The sequence below is a fragment of the Candoia aspera genome, chromosome 12 (assembly GCF_035149785.1).
Source record: "Candoia aspera isolate rCanAsp1 chromosome 12, rCanAsp1.hap2, whole genome shotgun sequence".
In the NCBI taxonomy this organism is placed as follows: Eukaryota; Metazoa; Chordata; class Lepidosauria; order Squamata; family Boidae; genus Candoia; species Candoia aspera.
Window position 1 is genome coordinate 19849041 of NC_086164.1, and position 27932 is coordinate 19876972.

General features: G+C 41.4%; 1 protein-coding gene across 1 annotated transcript in view; it reads right to left on the reverse strand.

The window, feature by feature from the left end:
* ABCB7 (ATP binding cassette subfamily B member 7) overlaps positions 1 to 27932 on the reverse strand; it is a 366720-nt gene that overhangs the window by 322322 nt on the left and 16466 nt on the right. The window contains exons 3-8 of the mRNA XM_063313799.1: positions 26934 to 27020; positions 20625 to 20744; positions 4431 to 4563; positions 3743 to 4011; positions 1657 to 1745; positions 1475 to 1562 (exon numbers count right to left, since the gene is read on the reverse strand). Coding sequence (XP_063169869.1) covers positions 1475 to 1562; positions 1657 to 1745; positions 3743 to 4011; positions 4431 to 4563; positions 20625 to 20744; positions 26934 to 27020 — 786 coding nt within the window. The remainder of the gene's footprint in view (positions 1 to 1474; positions 1563 to 1656; positions 1746 to 3742; positions 4012 to 4430; positions 4564 to 20624; positions 20745 to 26933; positions 27021 to 27932) is intronic.

Genomic DNA, 27932 nt, shown 5'->3' on the forward strand with positions numbered 1-27932 from the left:
AGTCTGTCCAGCAAATTGAGTAGTAAGCTTTCAAAACCCTTGTGAAATAAGAAAAACAAAAGCCATGTATCTGTTTAATTACCATTGCATTACTGCCTGATGTAAAAACATTTCCTGCAATGGTGGGGTGTTGTTGTTTATTCGTTCAGTCGCTTCCAACTCTTCGTGGCTTCATGGACCAGCCCACGCCAGAGCTTCCTGTTGGTCGTCAACACCCCCAGCTCCCCCAGGGACGAGTCCGTCACCTCTAGAATATCATCCATCCATCTTGCCCTTGGTCGGCCCCTCTTCCTTTTGCCCTCCACTCTCCCTAGCATCAGCATCTTCTCCAGGGTGTCCTGTCTTCTCATTATGTGGCCAACGTATTTCAGTTTTGCCTTGAATATCATTCCCTCAAGTGAGCGGTCTGGCTTTATTTCCTGGAATGGTGGGGTAGGCAACTTTTTTTAAATGGTTTGCCATTGCTTTCTTCCTAAGACTGAGAGACAGTGACTGGCCCAAAGTCACCCAGGTGGCTTCCATGTCTGAGGCAGGAGTAGAATTCATGTTTCTTTCCTCTTAGTCTAGTGCCTTAACCCCTAGACCGAACTGGCTCTCTGTCAGTTTATTTGTTAGCTGAGAATTATGGAAGGGCACCAGGTAGGGAGAACAATGTAAGAGGACTCAGTTACACCAATAAATAGAAAAATCTACACAGATTGCTAAGTTTCACATAAAGTGACCATGTGATTCATCTCAGTATTTCCTAAGATTGCATTGCGACTTGTTTTTCAGGACACAGATCAACATCACTGCAGCCAATGCAGCCAATGGGTCTTTTGATTTCATCTTATATTTTCTCCATGTTCTTGTTCTAGGTTAGCTAGAACAAGACTCTCAATAGGTGAATCATTTCTCTTTACCTGCTGTTTCTTTCCTATAAAATGCTTCTTGTGCTGAAACCCATAAAGGTATTTTGGGGCACAGTGTGGGTTTATATCTATTCCATATTCTCAATATGGCCCTTCTGACAGAGTGATTTTTAAAATCTACATTAACCTTAACTTAATTGTACCATAGGAAACCATGCCATCCACATCAGCTGGCCCTTAAAATGTTTTGCCCACCAAGTCTTGGGCTCTGAGCTTGCATTTCTGCTTTCAGTTAAGCAGGAACTAACTGCTATATAGCTGGTCAAACGCTCTTAAGCAAACTTTTCACAGAAAAAAGCATCCAGCTCCTTTAAGAAGCAAATCCAGAGGGAAACTATGAAAGGAGAAGCAGCATTCTTATGTTAAATACAGGTAATCAACAGATTATGGCCAAAGTATATAAAAATTCTTTTACCTACTTAGGCTAAGATTAATCCTTAATTAGTCCTAACAGAAAGGAACAAATATTTTTTTTTTGAGTAAAGGGTGAAAAAGACAGTAATTGGTAATAAGGTCTATCCAAGCAATGACAATATGAAAAGTTAAAAATGTTAATGGCTTACCTTCACAGTTTCATAATTCAGCAGAGAGTCAATTGCGGCATTACCTGCATCATTATCTGCTTTATTCATTTCAATCCTAAATTTAGTTCTGCAAGACAAAAGGTTGGCAAAGAGAGTTGTTCCCACCCAGCTCCACCAGCCAGTCAAATCTCACCAAAGTCCTCAGAGGAGGAACGCCTTACCTCCACTGTGTAATTCCTATTGTGAACATTGTGTACATTCCTAATGTCCCCAAGGTTGCGAGTGCAAAGTGTGCGCCACATTTATAATACTGTGGGGAAAGGCCAAAAAAAAAAAAAAGATTCCTGTCATTTTGGTTATATCATCAGTACAGACAAAACTCTCTAGACAAGACATACACACAAGAGAAAGAAGTATCTACAAGCCAAACAGAAGTGCAGTAGAAAGATTATGGTAAGGGCAATGTAGCTCCTTGACACCACACGCACTAGGAGCATCTCTACAAGGCCAAAGACTCTCAGACGCAAGCACCCAACGTGTGCGCTCGAGCTGCCGCATTTACCACGGAGAAGGGGGAAGATTCTTTATATACCAGAGCCTCACACAGAGGTGTTTTCAACTGAAATGAATGGAAATATTTAATGGAATCCTGGAGTTCTGATTCAAGGAAGAGAGGGGCAGATTACCAGATTTATCAGGAAGTAAGCTGCAGTGATTCCCACTCTACCCAAGGCCCAATCACGTGATTGTATTTTATACCCATAGAAGTGGGTCCCAGATTCCCATGCTGTAACCTTATTAATTTTCCAAGGCAATATTTGCTATTCTGCTGGAAGTTTTTGAGATAGTCCAACCTGGGGTATTTGCGTGACCCCAACATCGATGGATAATAGCTTCTGGGGACAAGGAATGGCTTTTTACCCTCAGCAATAATGTAAGGAAACCAACACAGGACATCCTAAACTGACACGCGTGGCTCTGTCATTTGTGGGTTCTTGGCATCTGCTTTCTGGGGAAGCAGCTGTGAGAGATTCCCACTTTAAGCTCCAACTAGAATAGAGTCTACTTACTTTTTACAGCACAATGCAAATCCCACCCATTTAAGTGAAAGATACCGGGCGTTATTGACTCAAAAGACCACACTGTTTGACTTTGGGATGGGTTTCATACCCTGTCCTTACATTCCTGTTTGAAATTTGGCATAGAACTTATGGATCTTTTGCTTGCAAGAGTGGCTAATTTAAAGAAGCACAATGATTATGCATGTGCTCTTAAATTTCAACCTGGTTCAAATGCTGTAAAATATTGGGAACACCAGATGGAAAGCATGGAAGAGAAAAGTAGCATCTGGACCATCAAAGCCATACTGACAGCGAGCCTTCTTGGCAACGATCTGCGTGAGCTTTTCTCTCTCTTAGCTCATGCTCATGGGCTGCACCACTAAGAAGGAGAGGCTATCAACAAGGGGTTTTTTTGGAGAAGTAGGGAGATATTATACCTGTTAGGATCCTCCAGCTGCTCTACAGTAAACATGGAACATTTTGCAACATATGGAAGAAGGCTGTGCAAAGCATTAGAAAGGAGCCTTCTGCAAAACGCACTGGGGCAGGCAAAGCACTTATCCTCCAAGCATTAAGAACAGCTGTCCCTTCTGTGCAGCTCAGCATGGTTGCTATAAAAGCCTTCCTCAGATGTTTCTGTATGGCCATGTTTGCTGGACAGCACACCTTTCAAATGTTTTGCATTTGCACGAGCCTGATACCAATGGAGCTCGTGTGCATCTAAGTTGTAGAAAATACCATTTTTAAAATAAATGTAGAAGCAGACCCACGACTAAAGAGACTCTTGAAACAGAGATTTGGTATTTCTTTTGGAATCAAATTAAGTTCTGCTGTCTTTACTCAAACAATTCGCTTGCCTACCGTTAACAGCTTACTGAGTCAGCATAACATTCAGAGTGTAAATTCAGTGGAAGCTACCATTTACCGACATGGACCAATGGACACCCAGTGGGGATGGGCCACCTTTTCTCCATCTTTATTTCCATATGAATAACAAGGCACTGGGAGTTGCCCTGTATGCCAGTGGGGGTGAAGCTGAAGCAAGGGGCAGGTGGGGCCGCAGCAGAAAATGGCTCCAACAGCCTTTCTCTCTCTCTCTGACCCCTTCTTTTTCCTCTTTCCTTCAACAGGATGCTGAGAAAGGCAAAGCAGTGGGCAACATCTAGCCCTAGGGACATAAGAGAGCCACTAGATATTTCTATCAATAAAATTATTAGCGCTGTAATTGTATTAAAATGGCACATACCAAAATTCCACTCACGAGTGCCACTTCAAACAAGGTAGGGCCCAGATTAAACACTAGTGCACTGAGCACAAAGCTGATGCCTCGGGTCCCTCGATCAATGGCTTTGGACAATGCTCCGGTTTGCCGACTCAGATGGAAGCCCAAATCCAGGTTGTGCAGGTGGAGGAAGACATTTCTTGCTATCCTCCTGATGGAGCTTTGGGCTACTTTCCCAAAGACGGCATTTCTGGCTTCGTTAAACAGAGCAGCACCCGCTCGGGAGATGCCGTCTGGTAAAAGGGGGAGGGGAGGGGAGGGGAGAGGGAGAAAAAGGTTTCTTTATTTTTTAAGAGATGCTTATTTCACTCATCCTCAGTAGCTTTTTATACCACATATTTGTTAATGTTACTTGATGAGAATTCAAATGTTATCAGTTAAGTCATTTTTAAACAGATTTCCTCTTCAGATATTTGGAGTTTATAAAAACACCAAACAAAAACCAGGCCTGGAGACTAGGCTATTATTACCGTAGATAACACAACTCAAGAGAATCGCAATGTGTTCATTCTTGATGATAACAAAGTAGGAGAAACTACTCAGAACAACGTTCACCCCAGATGCTTCCCCGTGAAAGGTCATGTGCACTAATGTTCCCAAACCTTCCCGAAGAAAGTCAGCACCTGTCAACAGATTAAAGAATCACACTTACATCCAATCAGAACAGCTGTTGCCATGGTTGCAACTGTATTTGGTGCATCATTCAGGTTCAGAACATTTCCAGACAGCTGGTTGAGGTTGTCTACTGCATATTTAAACATGAAGGGAACCACTATGTTCATAGTCTAAAAAGCACAAGACACAACCATTATGACCATTATGCAAGAGAAGCTAAAAAGCTTTATTTATAAAGTATACATCTTTTCTCTGAATGAGCTGCAATTGTGGTGTTTTGCTACTGGCTACTTACTGGGATAACACTACGGTGTTTGGGCGTAACACCGTAACAGTGCCAGGGCTGTGGGCCCAGAGCAGAAGTGCAATGGTTTCCCTCTGCCTTTTCTTAAGAATCGGCCTTCGTCTCAACTAAAGTCGGTTGAGAATGTGCTCATTAAAGCGATGACAAGACTGGGAGACACAAAGTAAAAAAGCTCCAGTCTGCACAGTATATATTCAAAAACGTCCAGGACAGAACTCAGTCGCCTTTCTTGACAGGCAAGACATTAGCCAAGATAGACCTGGTATCAAAAGACACAATGGGGTAAACATTACTAGGAACCTTGCCTGTACTGTCAGATGGAAACTGAAATTCATCCCTGAAAATTGGCTAGGAGGAGGAAGAATATCCATATATTTCTACAAAAGATGTGCCCAAAGTAGGGTGGAAATTCAACAATTTGGTTTGTTGGTGGTTTGAAGACACTCTCTCTGTCTTTTAGTTTTACTCTTCTAACTTTGTATTTTTTGTACTTTTTATAATGGTTTTTATGACCTTTTATCTGTAAGCCATCCAGAGTCACTTCCGTAGTGAGATGGATGGTGTATAAATTTGATAAACAAACAAACAAACAAACAATTTAATTGATTCAATTTTGGCATTGCCTGACTTCAGATAAATCTGGGTGGCTAACAACATAAGAATAATAAAATACAATACGAATAATAAAAAACAAAAGAAACAAAGAGCAAGAAAAACAAGAACAAGAAAAATAAAGAGCAAGATGGTGGTCCGGCCAACAACGCACAAAACACATCCCAAAAGAGGCTGTATCCACCGTAGCCCAAGCTGGAGATCAAGTGGGTATTTATCCATCCATCCATCCCCGCCCGTCTCCTCCCATCGGAGGAAGGTCTTTAAGGCCTTCCGGAAGGCCAACAATAAAACAATGGTTTTATCCGTAAAGTATTCTACATAATTGCCACTGAAACCATAGAACATGCACTGAGTGCATGGCACAATTATCCCTTTCTCATTAAACTGCTTCCAGGCAGTAACGCATAACAACAACAATTTAAACGTGAATGCCGCCCGACTCTCGACGACTCCCATGGTAGAAACATAATTTCTCCTGACTAAATATATCCTATATAATGAGTCTTACCAACTGCTCTCAATTGTCTTAATTATACCGAAAGGCTATGACCCCTTCCTCTGAATTGGGAAACTAGCAGCCCTAAGGATGACCCTCATTCTGAGCCCAAGTTCTGAAAAACGGAGGTCACTGTTTCATCAATTTGAGGTGGGAGACAGACGGAAATGGTGAATGCTGTAAGCCCTACAGAATGCATCATCGCTGATTAAAAAAAAACAACCCACAACATTGCTCCCCACCCAGCCTTGCTCACATAAGCCCCCACCTGCTCTGTGACTCTCAACCTTCCCCCAAATGGTTGGTGTGTTTGCTGAATACCAAAAGGTTGGCTGTTTCTGCCTTGCTTGACCTTGAGTTTCAGGGACTATGGCATAATCATCTCCTGCTGAAATGGCAGCAGGGAAGGAAGATGCTCCGGAGGGTAGGCTTTCTCAGGGGTGCTCTCTACCTCTCCCCCTGCCAGTCATGGAACAGAAAAAACTCTCCCCAGTCTCAGGGTCCTCAAAAGTGTGCAACAGCACACCAAGAATTCTACGCAATGGCAATGCTGGGTGGGAAATTCTGGGAATTGCACCCAGGTATCTATCTAGAGAGAACCATCTAGAGCAGTGTTTCTCAACTTCAGCAACTTAAAAGATGGGTGGACCTCAACTCCAAAATCCCTCAGCCAGCAGAGGCAGGGAGCAGAATGCGTGTGGTTGTACATGCAGAAATTCAGCAGCATGTGGTCAATTTACAGCAGCAGCACGTATTTTCATCCTGGCCTAGATCTAATATTGCCCTTTCAGGGCCAAATACTTTTTTAACTGAATGCCTTAGGTTTTCCTAGTATTTCTCATACAAGATGGTGTTTCAAATAATTTACCTCATCTTCCAATGTTTGTTAACTGCTGTTGTAGTTTTCTGCTTTGTTACTATTTTTTTTGTTTTGATTGTACCTATTTCCCTTGTATGCCACTTTGTTTTCAATGTGGGGCAACCCAACCATTTTAGTAACAAAAATAAAGAGGCCCAGGGCACCACATCTCCAGGGCAACGAAGGGCCTGACTTTGCCTATGGCTGATGCAGTTTACTGAACTGTTCGTGCGTACAAGGGTGAGCAATGTGAAAGGCGGCTATCAGGCCCACCTTGACTTCTGAGGAATCTGATGCAGAAGGCCCTGCTGTCATGTTCACCGTTTCAATGTGCTTGGTACGTCGTAACGTTTCGCATGTCATTAGCCAGATGCGTGTTTCATCTCTGAAGGGAGGACGGTTCCTGCTTGGGGAATACTTATCTCTTGGCTGCGGGCTTGGAATGTGTTTGGGTTATCTCATGTGTTCAAGGTTGCTTTCCCAGGCTAGAGGAAAGACGGTTACAGGCACCTGGGATGGGTGGTGATGACTCTGCTGGTAGGGAGGCGGGATTACGTTTGCAGCCGAGGGTTTTTAGTTTGTATTTGGCGCGCTTTCTGTCATTCTCAGCTTTCTCTGTATTTGCCTTAGTATCCTGAATAAATCAGATTTCATTTAGCAACTTCTTGTGAGTCTGAGTGTTTGGGCTAGGTAACCATTACACCTGCTCTGGATGCGCTGGGTGAATGCCAGGCTCAGGAATCAGCAACCCTCAAGCATGTGAGACTGACTCCGCTGGCAACGACCGGAAGCAACTATTACCTGCAGTCAGATGATGAGGACCCCGTTGCTGGACAACCACCTAGTCCGAGCATGCACCACTGCCTTTGGAGAGCAGAGCAGGGGAGAGTTTGGCATGCTTCATCCCCAACAAGAGCAGGGCTGGCCTTAATTGGTCCCCACCTGGCAATGGGCTTACCTAAGGATGACTGCTGACTGGCAAACCTTTGGGAACCATCGATCCTCTGTGTGCTCGAAGTCTTGAAACCAACTGATCCTTCAACTGTCCCTGACAACCTTCCCCGGATGGCCTAGACCAGGGTGTCTTTGCTCTCGGGACCCCTTCCCCCTTTTGAAAATTATGGAGGACCCCAAAAGAGTTTCAGTTTGTATGGGCTATATTTATTGATACTTCCCATATTAAAAATTAAAACCGACACATGCATAGAATATTTATTTCTTGAATCATGTAAAAATAACCATATTAAACCCATTAGATATTAACATAAATAAAATATTTTTCATGAACCCCCATTTTTTAAAACAAAACTAGCGAGAAAAGTGCCATTGCTTTATATGTTCGCTAATATCTTCAATATCTGGCAATCATTTTGGTTTCACTGACTCCTGAGAGGGTCTTGGGGGACCCCCAGGGGTGCTTGGACCACAAGAAACACTGGCCTACAGCCTCAGATCATGACATGGCTATGATATTGTTTGCTGACTTGGATTTAGACTCTTTGCAGGTGAGCTTCCTTGTTCTTGTAAACTGTGCCAAAGCGTATGTGCAATTGCACACACAGCTGTGCTGCCTGCTGCTGCTTGTAAAACCTCTGTAACATTCAAGAAACTCCTGACCCCTTTACTCTGTGTGTGCACGCTTGGCATGGATCGTGACAGTAGCTGGGAGGCATATTTTTCGAGTATTTTTGAAGACTGGAAGCCAGCAGCAGCTGAGGTAATGATTTCATAGCATTACTCACATGGGTGGGGTAGAATTCTTACAGGTTTCCCCATTTATGGGGGATATCCCCCTGTTCTTCTATTTGTATACAACACATAGCTTCACGAGAAATCATACATGTGATTTCTTTTGCCTGGAACCAGATATCACTTCCGAGATTGAGGGATATGTTGCTGCATTTCAGAAATGTGGTCCTGGTGGGCTCGGAGGACAGTGGTCAACCTGTGAGCTGTTCAGTCCTGATATATGTGTAACACAATTGCACCACAAGTAATTCAGATTCACACCTCCTCTAAAAGCTGGAGAAAAGCTAGCAATCCTACCAAATCTCCTTCTCAAGTGTTACAGAGCACTTTGGTTGTGTGCATCTTTGCGTAAATCAGCCAGCACCCATAGGGTGATGAACTGCTCTGCAATCAGTTTTGCCCAATGCTACATTCAATATGACAGCCCGATTTACTTTCAACAAATAGCATAAGAGATGAATAAATGGACATCTTATTTTATTTATTTATAAGCCACCTGCCTGAAGGCTACACAGGACAGCAATAGTGCTACAAGTGTAAAAATAAAAGCGCGACAGCAGCACTTTAAACCCTTATGTAATATAAAATGCATTAAAATCTATTTCTGTCAACTGAATACTCTCCTAGCAATCCCACAGGACTGAGACATCATCCATAAAGCAGCACTTCTCCAATAAAAGCCAGTTGAAACAGGTAACACTTTTAAAGTCACTGCAGTTACGGCATTAACCTGCACACAAATGGATGGCTGAGTTCTTCCAGTGGATTTGCATAGATGTTAAAAAGCCCTCAGGGCGACCTCCGACCCTGGGGAGTCACGAATGCCACAGGCCAGCCTTACCTTCTGAGACAGGGTTCAACACAGCACACTAACCCAAAATGTGGTTTCTTTAGCATTTGGCTTACCGTGTGATATAAAGCCACCAATCCTGGATTACTGATGAACCCTGGCCAAATAAACCATGGCTTACAGCAATGTGCAAAACCAGCCTAGCACTGCCCTTCCCTAGCCCAACCTGGATAGACAAGCAGGAAGGATACCAAGCTGGAAAGTAATGAAGCCTGAAGCGCATCTCAGAGTAACCAACATGGGAGCATTCCTCCCATCTGGGGTGGTATAAATTCCCAGAGCCACCACTGAAAAGGCCCTGAACAACACAACCCCCAATCTAATGTTTAAACGGGGTGGGGCTTCATAAACAGACATCAGTGCCTGTAGGAGGAGACATAAGCCCTCTCCTGTCCCGTCCCCAGACTGCTCACTGCAGTGGCTGCTTTGGGGCTATTTGGCGGAAACTGAAATGTTCCCCATCACCATTTGATATCGGATGCCTTGCTCTGTCTCCAGGAGCTAACTCGGACTAGAATTACACAACATCCCTGAGGGTTTCAGACATTTAAAATGCTACGGTCACAAATCACAGTCAGTGGGAAAAAGCAAAAGCAGGTTGTTGGAAAATTCAGAGATAAAACTCTAAGGAATTAGAGAGTGCGTTAAACAGATGTTAAAGCTTTAAAGAAGTATTTTGTTTTAGAATTTTAATTTCTAATGATGCCTTTCAGATAAGCAGCAAACAAGCGCTGGTCAACTCCCTTCGGTCTGACTTGCCTGGAAACTCAATTTTAATCCATTCTTCTGTTTCTGGCACAAGACCGTTCCATCTGCACTACATTGTGATGACCATCATTTAGAGGCCGTAAAACTGGTTTCCCTGGGAGAGCCTACTCAGTAGTAATGACATTTATTATAATGCAGATTCTGAAAGGTCCCTCTGCTGCTATTTAAAAAAAAAACAGGCTGTACACCATGGTAAGAGGTAGAAGAGATAGAGATTTATTCCCAGTTAAGAGGGAATAGCCCCCCTACCCCTTTAAGTGTCCATCTTAACCTTCAATTAAATTAATTGGCTTTACTATAGTTTTGCAAAAAAATGCTTTTCCTCCTCTGCTGTAGCTCTACCTTTGAAAGTGTTTAACTGAAATTTAAAAATGGTCTCTCACACTCCCAGAGGGTAAAAACATGAATCAGAATGAGGTACCACAGCATTAAATCACATTTGTAATGCATTTGTGTTCTCGTTTCCCCCCTCTCCTCCACCACTACCTGTTAAAATCAAAACTGTCAGTTCAGCTTATTTACCTTCCTCTCATACCAGTGACTGATTAACAACTAAAAGGAATTCTTCCAGGGAGCCACTTTAGGAATTCCCAGAAGGTCCGGTGATCATCCATAACACGCTTTTCAGTGGTTCTCAACTTTTCATACCTAAGTCCCACAAAACATTTTGTTCAAAATTTACAGTAAGTGTTAAACTACCTACATTTCAATGACCTACCTACATTCCTTCTGAGTCTCATGCACCACCAGTTGAAAACTATTACTTTACCCAGTTTATTCTCTGAATGGCGGATCACTCCCTATTCTATATAAGTAGAAATAGGTTTTAACAACCCCCCCTTCTGAACAGTTTGTAACTGCCAGATAATTTAGGGAATTGCTACAAGCTAAACATTTCCTTAGGCAAACAAAATCAGAATGAGTCTCTTTGCTTATACAAACAAGAGCCAATTTTCTAGAACAGAACACTGTAATAATGCTTAAGTATCCATATATCCATGAGCCAGTTTGGTCTAGTGGTTAAGGCAACCGGCTAGAAACCGGGAGGCTGTGAGCTCTAGTCCGGCCTTAGGCGTGAAAGCCGGCTGGGTGACCTTGGGCCAGTCGCTCTCTCTCGGCCCAACCCACCTCACAGGGCTGTTGTTGTGGGGAAAAGAGGAGGAGGGAGGAGAATTAGGTATGTTCGCCACCTTGAGTTATTTACAAAAATAATAAAGGTGGGATAGAAAAGAAAATAAAAATAAGTATAGAAAGCTGACCTACTGCTTGGCACTTAGTAGAGGGTTTTGATTATGTGCCATCAAGTTGGTATTGACTCTTAGTGATCACACAGATAGATTTTCTCCATAACGATTTGTCCCTAACCTGGTCTTTCAGGACTTCCAGTGAAGGTGCATTCATCACCACTGGAACTGAGTCCATCCACCCGGCTGCTGGTTATCCTCTTTTCCTTTCACCCCTCCCAGCATCAAAGGCTCCTCCAGAGAGCTGCTGGGTCTTTGCATAATGTGCCCAAAGTGGGATAATTTGAGCCTGGTCATTTGTGCTTCAAGTGAGAACTCTGGGTTGATTTGTTCAATGATCCATCGGTTGGTTTGCTTGGCTATCCATGGTATTCTCAGGATCTTCTCCAACACCAGAGTTCAAAGGCATCCACGCTCTTCCTAGCCTGCTTCTTCAAAGTCCAACTTGTGGTTCCATAGAGCGTCACAGAGAATACCACGGCTTGCACTATTCTGTTATTTATAGGTACAGACATACTGGGGCATCCGAATACCTTTTCCAAGGCCTTTGTGAGCTCTACTGAGTGCTAGTCTGCGGCTTATTCCTTGACTGTTGATGTTGATCCTAAAAGGCAGAAGCTATCCACCACTTCAATATGTTCATTATCAGTTCTAATGTTGTCATTAGCTTGATCTTCTTCATATTTAATTTTAGTCCCATTTTTTCACTGTGTTCCTTCACTTTTATTCCTAAAGCTAGCAGATCCTTTGCATTCTTGGCTATCAGAGTATTGATGTTTCTTCCTCCAATTTTAAAACAATCCAGCTTCCCTTAGTTTATGCGCAGCATTTAAGTTGAACAAATAAGGGGAGTGCATACAGCCTTCTCTCACTCCTTTGCTAACCTCGAGCCAGTCTGTTTTACCATGTTTTGTCTGTACTGTGGCCTCCTGAACTGTATATAGGTTTCTCATGAGATGTTCTGGGATTCCCATTTTTCTAAGCACATTCCATAGCTTGACATGACTGAAATAATCAAAGGCTTTTGTATAATCAATGACCACATATTGACTTTTTTTTTTTTTTTGGTATCCTTTGGCTTTCTCAATTATCCAGTGTGCATCAGAAATAATGTCTTGTGTTCCTTGGCCATTTCCAAAGCCAGCTTGAACTTCTGGCAATCTCTTTTTCCATGTAGGACTCTAATCTGTATTAGATGATTCCAAGCATTACTTTGCTAGCATGTGAAATTAAGGATATTTTATGATACGTTTGCACATAAGTTGTTTTTTTGGTATTGGAATGTACTGTAGAATGACCTCTTCCAATCTCTTGGCTGCTGTGTTGTTCTCCAGATTTGCCAACATAACTTGGTTCAAACCTTTATTTATTCTCCTTCTGTCGCTTGCCATATTTCTGTGGGTATTCCATCAGTTCCTGTAGCCTTCCAATGTGGTAATGACTTAGTCTGATCTTCTTTGAATCAGTTACTATCTGCCCTTTGATGTTCTTTAGCATACCAATTTGAGGTTGGAACCTCCTTCTGAGTTCAGAGGTCTTTTGAAAGACTTTCCTTGTTTTCCCACGTCTGTTCCCATCTTCAACGTCTTTACAGATGTTGCTGTAATACTGCTTCTTGCCTCTTCTAACAGCTCTCTGAAACTGTTAAGTTCCTTTCTTCTGTTTCTTTATCTTTGGCAGTCTCTTTTCACATTCATCTTTAACAACTTCTTTAAGTTCAGAGGTTCAGGACTTCAGTGATCCTTGATGTGCTCCTTGAAAATTCTGAGTATATGCTCAAGATCAATAGGTAGTCCTTGTTTAGCGACAGCCCTGTTTAGCAACTCTTTTCAGTTACAATGGTGATGAAAAAGTAACTTTATGACCAATCCTCCCATTTACGACTTTCACAGGTCTGTAAATCAAAGGAAAATTGAAGTCAGATCATAAGCACGGTCACAGTTTAACTTAGTGACCGCTTTGCTTAACAACTGAGTTGCCGGTCCCAATTGTGGTCACTAAACAAGGACTACCTGTATTGTGGAAAGTGGCTGACTTTCTTCTTCTTCTTTAGCTTAACTTGGAACTTGCACATGATCAGTTCATGATCTGTCCACAGTCAGCACCGTCTTTGATTCCATAATTGAGCTCCTCCACCTCCTTTTAGGAATAATACAGTCAATTTGATTTCTATGCACTCTGTCTGGTGATGTCCATGCATACAAGTGTTGCTTGATTGTTTGAAGATAGTGTTAGCTATAAGAAATCGCTGGAGTGGCAGAAATTGATAAGCCGGTCTTCTGCTTCATTTTGCTTTCCTATGCCATACAACCCAACAACGCTTCCCTCTTTAATGTTTCCAGCTTTGGCATTCCACTCTCCAGTCACAAGCAGCACAGCTTGCTTGCCTGTTCTGTCAATTTCAAATTGATCATAAAGTTCATCAACCTTCTCTTCTGCATCGGTGCCTGGAGCATAAACTTGAATGATCCTCATATTAAAGGGTTGTCCACAAGGTCTAACTGGTATTATTCATTGATTGCCTCGTAGCCAAGTACTGTTTTGCCATATCCTCCTTAACTATAAAAGCAATGCCATTCCATCTGTGTTTTTCACGTCTTGAGGAATAAGCGGGGTGATCATCTAACCAAAAGTGTTCAATCGCAGTCCGTATCAATTTGCTGATGGCTAAGGCGTCAATTTATAATTGTTTCACTGTTTCATTTCATCTTTCACTGCACTGAACTTTCTTGTGTTCATACTTATGTTCCATGTTCCCACTGTAATTGTGTCTCTGCAGCTTTGGATTTTCTTTTCCTGTATGGCAATTTTGGCAACTAGACATCCCGAAGACGTTAATCTAACCACGTCACACACTATTAGTACCCCCAGTTGAGGGCTGAGCAAACTAAATGATGAGAAAAATAGCATATATGTATATATAATTAATGGATATAAGAGGAAGCTAACTAATCCCCATTTAACTTTATGCTGATTGGATGGTAAAATATGGGGAAGTGTTGTTTTGATAAATCAACGCTGGCAGTGAACATAACTTTGGATTGCATCAGAGCCCTGCAAAGTAGGAAAACAATGCCCAGGACAGAAACAGGTGATCCTTCTGGTCCTGCTCTTTTCAGCTTGTATCAGCCTCTCCTAAGTATTCACTGCCGAACAAGTAAAGAACTTTTTTTCGGTGAGGACCTGCATGCAATGGTGGTTAAGTTCTTAAACTGAGGACTCTTAATTATTACATGTTATGAAGTATTGCTTAAAGAACAGTTTATATCCTAAAGCACTCACGAAATGTAAAGCTTTCCTGGCAGTCACATTCGCCATAGTGCTACGAAGCTGCTCTATTTACACCTGATATCTTTTTGATCTTCTTTATGAAGACTATATAAAAACGGTGGGATTTTTAAGGATTTCTCCTTCCTGATCAATCCGACGTGTTACACATGAATAAAGATATACTTTAGTTTTTCTCTCTTTGGTTTTCATTTGTTGCTATCAGTTTAGCACATGTGGAGACCCGAGGATTTCAAAGCCTCTCTTTCTGGCAGATAATTTCTAATGGGAAAGACAGCAGTTCATGATCCCACAAAGAGCACAGGAGCACAATTCCCACTCCAGATCCGGTCATGCAGTGAGACAGCCCAGTCCCCTCAGAAGGAAAGGCAGATGTGTGCACAATGGGGGTGCCCAGAGCAAGAGCCCAGCTGCCTCAGCACAACACGGTGCTGGGTAATAGCTGCTGAGATGAGCAGAGTTTTCTGGGGTCTTATGCCTGGAGAGGAGGGCATCTTGGTCCTATCAGTGACTATGGGAGAAGAGAGCTGAAGATGCTTCATTAAAAGACCCTCCCTTAAGGGTCTCTAAGGCTGACTCAAGCTAAATGCATTTAGGTATCGCCTTGACATATCTCTTGCCGATGAGGTAGATAGGAAGTCCTCATGAGGCAGGCGCTATCATCCATTTTAGAGTTCCCCTGGCATTCAGTCTGTGCACTTTGCATTTTTCAGCCAGTTCCCCTCCCAGACGCAGAAAATTAACAGTCAGAGGCGCTACAGAGAAAGACGTGCCTGACTTATAAATAATGGATGCTGGGCCCATGAGCAAAAGGCCAAAACGATGGCAACTGTGACAAGAGGTGACAGCGGCTCTTATCAAATCCCTGAATTTAATCCAGCTGCTATGGATATATATAGCTTTATCCACCACCTAGCTGAAGTAAAGGGCTTAAGCCACTTTGACCACCAATGTCATCTCGGCTTAATTCCAAGCACTTTGGGCTTAAACAGACTATGGGCTCAGCTGTCAGCATTCTCAGGAGTGGGAAAATGTTTTGAGGAATTAGGCAATGTGGAGACTGGCCTTCTCTAACTCCGCACCTTTTAGATGTTTTGAAATTTCTACTCTAATCCTTATGCTAACATGGGGTAGAACTGATTGAACTGTAGTCCAGAATGTGGGAAGGCCACCAGGCTTAGGAAAAGTGCCCCGTATCTCTAAAAAAACTGGCACTCCCTTTTCCAGTATTTTTCAGGGCTGCAACCCTGTGCTGTAGGCCAGGCTGTGAAAGAGCACCAGTGAAACAGAGAACGGAGTCCAGCACCTTACGTGGAAGGCCACGCTTGCTCTCAAACCCTTAGAATAGCCCTCCTGGGTCAGGCCAAGGCCCCTCTTAATTCAGCACTGAGTCCATCAGTGGCCAGCCAGATGCCTCTTGGGGGGCTCTCAAGTCGAAGATGGCTTCAATTAATTAACTAAATGAATGCCTGCAACTGCTACTTGAAGATGTGCTACCTGAGAGCTGGCTGGGGCTTATGAGAACTGTAGTCCAAAACAACTGGAGACACTAGCAGGGTTTGTCCTATGAGCTCAGCCACGGTGGACACTGAAAACTCATCCCATTTTCTGCACTTGGCACAACACACCGAACTGCAGCCTAACCACACAACTGCTGAGTCTGTAAAACGTCCAATGCTAAAATGTTAGAGGTTAATTTGTGGTTCTGTGTGCCATATGAACACAGCTATTGCTCTGATTTGTGGTAATTACACATCATCCCATGCTCATAAAAAACACACAACTGCTGAAGCTGCGTCACTCCAGTGAGGTTATTTCTTTTCTTGTTCAAAATGAGAGCTGGTATTTGAGTGCATGCTTATATTTTATTAAAAAGATTTAGTGGAGAGTACCCAAATCCCCTCTTCCAATGAAGTAGCTTTCCACATCTTCCTAGTTCTAAGACAAGATGGCACTTTCTGATCTCAGCCACACTCACCTGGCCAAGACAGTTGCTGTGGCAGGAAATTGAAAATAAAAAAGATCTGTAAGCACATAGGTGCTGGAACACACGGCATTTAAATTTTTAAAAAGCAATAGTTGTCAAGGCAGCCCCCTTGTAATTCAGAGACTTTTTACTGTAAAGCTGAAGCTGATAAGGGATTTCCACAACAGTGAAGACAGAGGGGTTGATAAAGGGAACACCGAGGGACGGTGAGCTAGTGTGACTGCATACATGCAGGTCAAAGCCCAGGTGATGTCAGCAGCACCCGGTCAGCCCAGACATGAAAGCTCTCCACTGCTGCGACAGAAACTCAAACAGCGGTATCTTGTACTTCAAGCAATGTTTATACCTCAGTCAAAAACTTACTGAAAGGGGAAGAAGATGGTCCTTTAGGTATCAAGATTAAAGCCAAACAATTAAAAACACTAAAATGCATATTATTGTCTAATATAAGACAACAGTGTAACAAAAAGGAACACAATGGTTTGTAAACTTGTTTGGATTTGTATTCCTTGTGGAATCTCTATTTTACTAGCCAATTAGGGGAAAGAGAGTCCATTAAAGATGTAAGTCCGGTAAATCTAAAATTATATAATGCATATACATTTAATGCATCTTAATTTACATAAATTGTATGAACATTGTTTGGACTGATTTGCCAAACAGACTAATCTGTTGTTTGACAAATTAGTTTGAATTCAGGTTTTGTCCATTGTATCCAAGGTCTGTAAAATGAAATTTGACAGTACATAAACCTGCCATTCCCAGTTTTATCAAAGAATATTGACCTTACCAATATCTATCTGGATGAAGGAGACAATTCCTTGTTCATACCCATTTGTTGTTTATTTGTTCAGTCGCTTCCGACTCTTCGTGACTTCATGGACCAGCCCACGCCAGAGCTTCCTGTCGTCGTCAACACCCCCAGCTCCCCCAGGGACAAGTCCATCACCTCTAGAATATCATCCATCCATTTTGCCCTTGGTCGGCCCCTCTTCCTTTTGCCTTCATGCCGGTTTACTGAGGCACTATGTACTATTGTGTGATGGTGGGTTTGAGGGAAGAGGTTTTTCCTAGCCCAGGAGTTTGCCTTCCAAAGAAATGTTGGGCATTTATTGGGCTAAGATTCCCTCCAGCTTGTCACTAGTTGCCTCCTGTAGGAAAGTGGCACCATTTTGGCTACACAAAAGAACCACCAGTTGGGGAAGAAATAACTATACAACTGAGTGCAAATAAGGCCAGTTTTCCCCAGCCTGATGTTTTCCAAAGATGTTGAATTACAAATCCCACCATATCCAATCAGCATTGCCATCCAGGCCAGCTGATGATGATTGGAATTACAAACTCTATAATACACAAAGTTGGCAAAGGGAGAGCATACTCTTGCCTCAACTGGTCAGTAACAAAGCAGCCAGGACATCACCAGCCCCATCTGCCATTAAGTAAATAAAAAGGATGATTAAATTTAATTCTCTGCAGCATCCTTGGACAAGTAGCTAGAACAGATCTTAAAAGAAAAGGGAATTGGAAGTTATTCCCTGCCTCAGTTCTCTCTCTGTGTATGTGTATTATTGTGGCCTGTTAGTTGAGTTTTATATTTTTTTTAATTCAGTTTTGATCGCTTTTGATCTTATTGATGCATGCTGCCCAGATTCTTAATTATGAGTTGGGCGGCCTTCTAAATTTCTTAAATAGAATAACAATAAAAATTATCCACAATCCAGAAACCCCCCCCTTTCCAAATCCAATATTTTCCAGTTCATGCTTCCAGAAAATAAGACTCAATAATGGCAATAACGTATTTCTCCTTCAGGAGCCTCCCCTGAAACCACACTTCTCAAAATGCATTTCCACGAATACCAAATGCTGTTTCCTCCCAAGTGACCTCACAGGCCCCCCTACAGGGTGTCCTGAGGGAGGAGATCAAAAAAGTCAAGATGTCAGACATGAAAAGGGGCAGGACTCTGATCACACGGCTGTGGCCCTTCTTGACCTTTTTAACCGCCCTGCCTCCCTAAAAGCTCCCCTTATTCTCTACAGGCCTCTCCACCTGATGAAAAAAGGGGCAGGGTTGCCTCTAGCCACTTGACCCCTTCTCTTGCTAAGAATATCTCTGCATCCTGGGGGCTACAGGAAATCTTGCTAAAATAAAATGAAAGCACTTAGGAGATTTTGGGGATATCATGTTGCCTATCTAAGGTACTTATTGGATGAGATCTAGGAAGAAGGCTTGTTTCCATGCCTGAGGACGCATGTAGGCCAGGGAGCTGCTTGCTTAAGACAATTTGCTCCGCTCCTTCTACCAAAATTTCTGACTACCTTCCAGAAAACCTCTTTCCTTCCTTTGCAGCTTAATACTATGGACTGAAGTTACTGCTCCAATCCACCGGAGTTGTTGTTTCCTCTCCTGTACTCTTATCTTAACAAAAGGTAAAGCCAACAGCAAATTGCATTTTTTTGGTGTGTGTTAATGGAAAGTGTAGTACAGTTAGATTATAAATGGGAAGACGCAGATGTAAAGCTGGCTTTAGTCACATATGCTCGCTGGACAGCTTTGGGACAGCTGCAGGTTCTCTGTCCAAACTACCTCATGGGGTTGCTTTTGTAGGGAAAACATTGGTGCAGAGAGAGCTGTGCATACCAGCGAGATGTACATATTGAACTATGTGCACCACAGAGGTGTGTACCGACACGTACATAATACAAATACCCTTTAACAATTTCCATGGGCCAAAACAGCTATTTGGATCCTGAACTTCAGCCCTGCATGGTAGCTGCATGAAGGACCAGGGTCAGATAACTGCCTAGGCAAAGACATCACATCAACCTTTAGCCTGTTCCCCTCCTTAAAGTGTTAAAGAAAAGCTTAAGAGGGTTTTCTTTTGCCATCCTCATGTATTTTCCCTAAAGCTTCCTCCTTTGCTTACTAGTAAGGAAGTCTGCTGAATGCAGATAAGAGAATGCTTGATTCAACCTGGTGCAACACCAAAGGCTGTTTGTGTTATTAAAGTGATGCTTTCCTCCTAATAAAATAATTCCTTTTATTTTGGAATTTAACCCCCCCAGCAAATTCGCTCCAGCACCATGGACCGACGTTACTTGGTGTACTCAGGCACTAGTCTGAGCTACTAGAATTAAATTAAAACTCATCAAAGATTATTTCTTCGGGTCCTCGTTAGAGAGAAAACAAAATAAAAAGCCAACAAATATATGGCTGTACTGAACAAAGGAAAAAAAGTTCTTCTCGTTGTACTTTCTGTTCTCTTTCAAAACAGCCAGTGACACCATCAGCACATATTACAAACGCCTCTTTCCAAATGCTTGCAAATAATCTACCAAGAATACACTTAGGGGTATATTCTGTTTCAATACTGTCCAATCTCATAAACTGTAGTGAAATGTATGACCACACAGCCTGTGAAACATCAGTAGAAAAACCTTAGCAAATATCACCAAGAGTACAATTTTAGTTATTGTCACTTAAGTTCAGTCTCTATTAATGACAGCCTGCATAAATTAATTCCACAGCAAAGGATTCTTGACTTGAGCCTAACAGAAGATGATGTTCCATCTCTGAGGGCTGCTTCAAACTGGAAGATGTGAAGGCCACCAACAGATAGCAAGTTGTCTGTTCAAAATTGCCACAACGCCTACAAGTGATATGAGCTATGCATATTAACTGCAAGCTTATCTAAATGAGTGTCTGCAACTGCATAAATGAAGATTAAGAGTAGCTGATTTTTGTGGATGAGTGTGACAAGAAGGATGAGACAGGCAGTCTGGCTTAGCGATGGACAGGAATTTGTGAATAGTACTTGAGAGCAAGCTTTTAATGTTTTCACCAAATGTATACACCAATGGAAACATCTTATAGGCACTTACAGCAGTCTCAAAGCACAAGGGAAAACAGCAGTTTTTCAAGACAGAGATGGAGGCATTCAATGGATCTTCAAAAAGGTTTTGTGAGAACGACCCCAACTGAAATACTTTACATCAGCTTCCCTTTCACCTTGTGATTTTTTTTTTTTGGCACAAGCCTTGCCACCAATTTCAACTTAGTATTTGAGTTCTTACCTTTGCACCTGCTAAAAATCCTAGCGATATGGCAACTCTGGCACGAAGATCGGGCCGGTCTTTGGGCCAGACATATGAAAGCATTGCTTTGAGGATCTTCCCACCCTCTATTTCTTTCAACTGTGGAGAGAAAACATGGTGAGATGGAAAGGATGATCTCAGCAGATTTCGAAATAACATTGGTTCCAGAATCCCAATCCAAGAGAAGTGAGCTATTTTTAGCTAGCAACAGGTGGATGAGAACATTTTTCCTTCTTCAGGAACAAAATCAGCACCAAAGGGAATTAGTTTAATGGATACAAAGTAATATCACCCTTAAGATTAATAAAATTGTTCTAGGTGGTTTAATTGCATGCAAAATGTCACTTCCTTTGAAATAGATGGCTACGAAGTTGAGTAATTGTGCATTATGAGTGTCATGAGTAAGGATGGCGAGCAGGGGGCTCCCATCCAGACTGTCAAGCGCATGCGTAGCACTGAGGAATTGGTCAGCCATTCAAAGAGACACAGATCGGGACCGCCTTAACCCTTGGGGTTTATATGGCTGGGTTTTCCCACGCTTCTTCAGTTTGTTAGGATTCCTGTTAAGTACTAGCAATAAATATTAGAGACCAGTTCCTTGTCTCAGTGTGTTTCCTGGCTGTTAGGACAATGAGCCTGCTAAAGACTCAAGTACAGCTTCCTTCATAAACTGATTGTCCTGTCCTGTATTATTAATTCCTTCTTTAGAGCTTGAATGACTTACAGGCACCCTTTCTGTCATTTTATGGGTCTTTCTAGTTATTCAAATAAACTAAACAGATAGGGATGATTTTATTCAAGCATAAAACCTCCTATTCCAAAGCTAATGCCATTCACTGTAAAACTGTTTATCATTTTAGATCCTCAATTGATCTCACATTACAAAATTATAATCATATCTACAGCAGCGACCTGTAAGAAACAACACAGATGTAACAAAAGCAGGACTTGATTTAAGGATCAAGGACCCCCTCCCCTCCATGCACACAGTATTGGTGAGGAGGAATTCTAAATCAAAACTCCAGAAACTAACAAGGATTCTGAGTTCCAAAAGTTAGTTTTGGAACATTCAAGGTTTGGGGGAGCCAGGACTATAGGCAGAAATTAAACGCAAAATTAGGGTATGTGAGGCCAAGTGAAGCTTGTGAGGGGGTGGAAGCAGGTGTGAACCGTTCACGCTTCAGTCCTGTTCCCTTAATCAATGTTAACAGCCAGCTAGCATTTGAGCTAGATTAGCTACAAGGGAACAATCAAACATAGGAAGTCCAGATGTATCTTTGGACAGTATTATGTAGAAGTCTCTAACCCTTTTGGCCAGAAAGCTCATCTGGAATTTTGACGGCATGTTATGGGACACTCTATAAAATGGTTGCCATGGTGGACATAGCCAGTCACAAACCACACATTGAGCAGAAGACAAACTAACACTGGTCTACAGACACCAACCATTTCATTTTCTAAGAACCCCTTAGAAGTCTATATGGGCCCCAGAGGCCTTGTTGGAAATATTTAGCAGTGTGCTAGACACCCATTCATTTTTCTTCAAATAAAAGATTCTAAAAAGTTTAAATTAAGCAGGGCAGGGAGCTTGGAAGGCACCAAGAAACATGTCAAAAGGGGCACAGTAGCTTCTGGGGACCATATATGGGGTACAATGTCTGCACCAACCCTAACCATAGCTAAAATTATCATTACAAAGCTTCTAAACTACAGATTAAAAGCAACAATGTCCCCAAGATGCAGAACCAATTATTATTATTTCTTGAAAGTGCTTCATATATATATATTATTTTGGTAATGTATCTTTCAATTAAAACAAAGCTTTGTTTTAATATTTCAAATTTTCAGTCAAAGGAGAAATGGGCTCCTATATTTTATGAAGAACAAATGGTAGGCCCAGATGGATAAACGTAAAAAAAAAAAATCAGATTCTGTTTCTGTTACTGTATTATCTCACACATTGTTCTACCCACAGAAACAAGAAAAAATTAAGTTACACTTAAGGTTGTTGACAATGATTGACAATACAATATTTGACAGGACCAATTATAATTTATTTTTATATCCTTAATATTCTTGGAGGATGCATATTTACATTTACAATTGTGCATTTACAATTTATACATTTCAAGTATTTCTGCTTATCCCTTACTTTAAAGAATTGGAGAAATACAGTAAAAGGAACAGAAATCTTTACCTTTAGCAAGAAAATGGAATAGAGATTTGAGATCTATTCATGATATGAAACAATAATTGTTGCCCAATTAATATAGATGCTAACTGTTTGAAAAAACAAACACGATGGGATGAGTTAGAAAGAATAAACTGAATTTGGCATAGGTAAAAATGCACACCCAGATAATGAAGAAATGGATTGCAATAAAAATGAAAAGATGGGTTATCAAAAATAATTTGCAAAATATGTAGCAAAGCAAAGATGTACGTGAAACTAAATCAGAATACCAAAACAGACATGACTGAAAACAAAAATGTAAAAGTCATATACAAATGTGTTGAAAGTGGCTTTGATATAAAAAACTGATTGGTATTATCTTTCCTCTACCTTTAAGATTATTATTACTAAGAATGTTTATCTGAATGATAATGATATATAGTTCGTTATCAAGTATCAAAGAAAAATCTAAATACATCTAAAGCCACTAAAAAAAAAATCTAGTGGCTTTATTCATGCCAGGGCATACTTAATTGTTATGTGGCTCACCCAGCTTTCAGCATTCCTGCAATTAAACATTTTAAGTAATAAAAGAAGGTTTTTGGTCTTGAATGTAACATTTGTACATGTCACAAACAAACAAACAAACAAGCTTAAGACAAGGTTATTCATTTTGAACTGGAAGAGTTCAAATAAACCAATGCAATTTCCTACTTATGAAATGGTCTACATTTATAATTTATGTACACTTAGCCGTCAGACTTCCCTCCTGGGCTGGAAATAGTGAAACTCTCACACAAACTGGTTTGACTGGCAACAGCGGGCTTATTTCCACATAAGGATGCACAGATTTATGCTGTACGTGCAACATCAAATGACAGCTTTCAAATATTCTCCATTCATGTGCAAAAAGCCATACAGAGCGACTCCGTGTCTTTTTTAGGAGAATGACATGGCAAGAAAGACCAGACAGGTTCCAATTTGCCAGGGAATGTGCAGCCACTGAAATCTTGCTGTTCCCCAGTTTTTCATCAGTATTGATATTTTGATCTCTGCTATCAGCAAGACGAAGTCCAGCAGGGAACTGCATTACATGAGGCAAGAGCAGTGTCAGGGAAGATGAATCTAGATCCAACTGGATACAATGCCTGCTTCCAACTTACCACTTAGTTGTTGTACTTCTAAATGGATCTCCCCTTTTGTTTCTCCACTGTCCTTCCCTTGTGAGTCTTCCCTGTAAGCCTGAAGGGACAGCCTTATGCTCATTTTCATTTAATGCTACTTGCTAGGCTGTACTGAATTTTAAAAGGATATGACCCATTTTGAAAGACAGTATTTGTTTAACAAATAGGACAAATAATCATCACTATCACAAGCTTGCTGATTTAGGGCCAGAGGTAAAGCTACCTCATGCTGGCTTAAAGCTTCACAGAATAAGGAAATTGGAAAAGGCTGATGCTTCAGCAAACATGTCCTATTGCCATAATGATGTTGCACAATATTGCACTGAGATTCAGATGATTCAGATGGTTCATAATATGGGGCATCTCTATAGGTCTTATGCATTCTACCCTTTGTATCCAAGTCCACAAAAAAAATGACATTGAAACCATGGATCTTGACATTACATCTCACCATTACTTGTCACAGTGATTTTCTCTTAAAAGATCAGCAAGTTACAATCTCCTGCCTTCATAGACCTTCAGTTGGTGTCTGTGACTGCATGTCACACCAAATACATGTCTTTTTGGCTTCACAAAATGTGTGAACTCATCTCACGGTAGATGCCATGTTTCGTTTTTGTTCAACAAATCAGAACTTGAAACAATGATCTGTCACTGTCTCATTAAGGCATCTTATTGCTTCATATCATATTGCAAACCATAGTTTATTGTCAACTTTCTTGTCCTTTTAGAGTCTGCCTACCAAGAAACTATGGATGGAGGCACAAGCATTGAAAAGTGAAACCTCAGGAAGCCAGTATTCCTCCATATGCTTTGCCAGTATTACATCTTCCAAGCTAATGTGCCTGACAATTGGACTAAATCCCTTGCACCTACCTGAACACATTTGAAATGCAGGGGCAGAGTGCAAGAAAAGGATATTAGTGAAGACTAGAAAGTGAACAAAAAAAAACATGGAATTTCTTTCCACCCAATGCTGGTCATTTTAAGAGTACTTGTATTCAATCAAGAAAAGTGAGAACATCATAGCCAATACATGTGCTAGCTCCTTGTTACTATGGGCTCTCTCTGGAAATACTGGAAGTAGGGGCAAAATCTGATTCCAACAATGTTGCACAAAAGTTTGGAGTACAATGCCAGGTCTCGGCAAGTTAATTTACTGCTGTCTCCCATAAGGCACTTGGTGGGGAGAGGAACGGCATTCAGATTGCTCCTCATAATGGAAATAGAACAAATTAATAGAAATATATCACATTCCTGTCCAAAAGCTGAAACAAAAAACAGCACATGTCAATTTTTGTATTTTTAATATCATCTGAGGCAATTTTCATAAGATCATTTAAAAATTTATTAGTTATAGTTTGTCAAATGGATCACAGATGCCAAGGGTATTAGCCCAACAGATATCATTTTACAAGCAACAGAATTTTGACTCTTCTAAAGGTACAGCCCCTTTTTCTTTTGCAACATCTTAATTAGAGGTATCCTACTGTGCTCCCTGAGAATAAACAAACCCCTCAGTCTTGGGGGTGTTGCAACTTTGACAGGACCCAATTTTCTCCCTTTTGAAAATGAAAAACTTGTAGGTCTCAATAACTGTCCACACAGTACAGACACTGAGTGACATATGGTCAACTTCCTTCCATCTCAGAGTCAGCAGACTTAGGAAGAGCTCCTTCTCGTTTATGTAAAGGAGGTCCTGTCATCTTCCCAGCGCCACAGGAAATGGGAGACTGGTGTGTGCTCAATAAATGTGTGATCATAGCCTTGGGAGACCACACAGTGCAAAACTTAACACTGTCCCTTGCACCAACCTACGGGTGAGGCTGGACACTGTTATCTGGACGCAGACAGAGTACCCATGTGGCTTGAGACACCTATTAGCAGGAGCATCAATCCACTCTTCCCCAACCATTACTTCCTGCAAAAGCTAAATAGGAACTGGGAGGCTTATAGGATGGGGTTGAGGATTGAAGTCTATCCTTCGACATGTGATATATTTCTATTAATTTCTCTTTCCATTATGAGGAGCAATCTGAAAGCCTTTCCTCTCCCCACCAAGTGCCTTATGTTCCTGATCCACCTCCTTTTTCTTAAATGTACGGAAGCTGCCTTACTGCAAACATCTCATTCAGAAGAGCACAAGAAGTTAGATGTGACAAGAAAGCAGAGAACAATGAATATTAAACTGAAATTCATATCAGAGCTGGAGTTAAAGTAGCAAAGTCTAAAGCCTGAGAAGTGGTTACTGATTTATTTAATTAAAAATAGTTTGATACTGCCTTTCAGGGTGTTTTTCAAATGACAACCATGAAATTGTAACAATCTAAAAAGCACAATTGACTAAAGCGGCTGAATAGGTATGGCATTCCTTTTTTCATCTTCATTTCCCCACCCACCCACTGTGCTCTAAGTCACCATGGCCATTACAGAAGAATCCTATGTTTCTTATATATTAATTTGCACTCCTTGTCAGCTACCCTGGAGGCCTGTTGTCAGAAAGATATGAGCATTTTAAATAAATAAAACAGACGCTGTCCCCTGCTAAGACATAATCAAGGAGGAGAGGGGAGGAGAAGAGGCATGAATGCGTAATGGAAAAGTCAGTCCGCTCAGTGATTTTCACACTGGTCAAAGCCATCAAAAAGCTTTAAACTGACACCTTTCTCCCTAGGATGCAGACATTTCCAATCACAGACAGATAAGCTGGTGGCTTCTTTCTAGGTCAAAACTAATTTTCTGAAGTATTCATGCAAATAAGGATTGACTTCCGATCAACCTGGTTCAGAGAACCCAAGGCAAATTTGGAGAAATTGACAGAAGAATTCCCCGCTCCTTCCTCAGCAGCAAATAAGCAAGTAACTGTGTAGACATTTGTTTCTCGTGTGTCATTACGTAGAAAAACCAGTATGTCCTAAAGACAATATTTACCGCTTCCTTCGGATCTGAATGGAGGCCTCCCCCTGCATGTCCATGCCAACAGGTTCTTTTGTCTATCTGAGACCACCCTTGCAGATTCTGGGAGAAGAACACAGTAAAGAAGGACATCAACCATTATACAGTCACAATAAAATCAATTACAGTCCAATCCTAACTGAGTTCTGCTAACATCTTAACAGGGGCTGAGATGGACTGATGAATAAAAGTTCAGGAAAATTACAGGAAACTGTGCCAGTAGAGTCCAGAAGTAGCTCACTTATAACTGTTTTATACATAAATTATTTCTCTCAGAAAACTTTGTAGAAGACTGCATGAATCCTAGTTGGAGACTGTTCCGTGTAGTAAATACACAGGGGTGTATATTCACAGAGAGGCTGAGAAGCCAAATCCTGGAACAATATCTAGTTTGAATTAGTGTAATTAAAGGCATAATAGAAAAAGTAAAAATCTTTAAGTACACTATTACTTAAATTAAAAAATGTTTCCTTCCTCAACAAGAGCAGAATTCCTCCAGAAGATAAGAGATGCTTTGGACCTTATATGGGGAACACTGGACTAACATCTAGTCAACTGCAACAGAAATCTTGCTTCCCACCTTCTTGCAGATATCTTGTCAGAGCAGGGTGAATATTAAGCAAAGTCCAGTCCATGGACTGCAAATAGCAGCAGAACCCACAAGAGGTTGGTGTATGCATGTGGGTGTGCATGTGTGTGGACAAGATCTAAGGTGCCTGTAAGTCTTGGGTGAAAAGGCTTTTAAAAAGATATAGCAGAGCGCAGGTACTGGGTGATTAAACTGGCAGTTTTTTGGGGGAAATGGAATCAGTTGCAGCTTCTTGGCTCATGCCATCTCTCACCTCACTCCGCATGGCTGTATAATTGTCACACAGTTTACCACCTGAAGTCAAGTGAACTAACAACACACGATTTTATTTTTACCCTAAGCTCTTCTATTTTCAAGTAAAAAGAGAATGATGTATTCAGAATGTC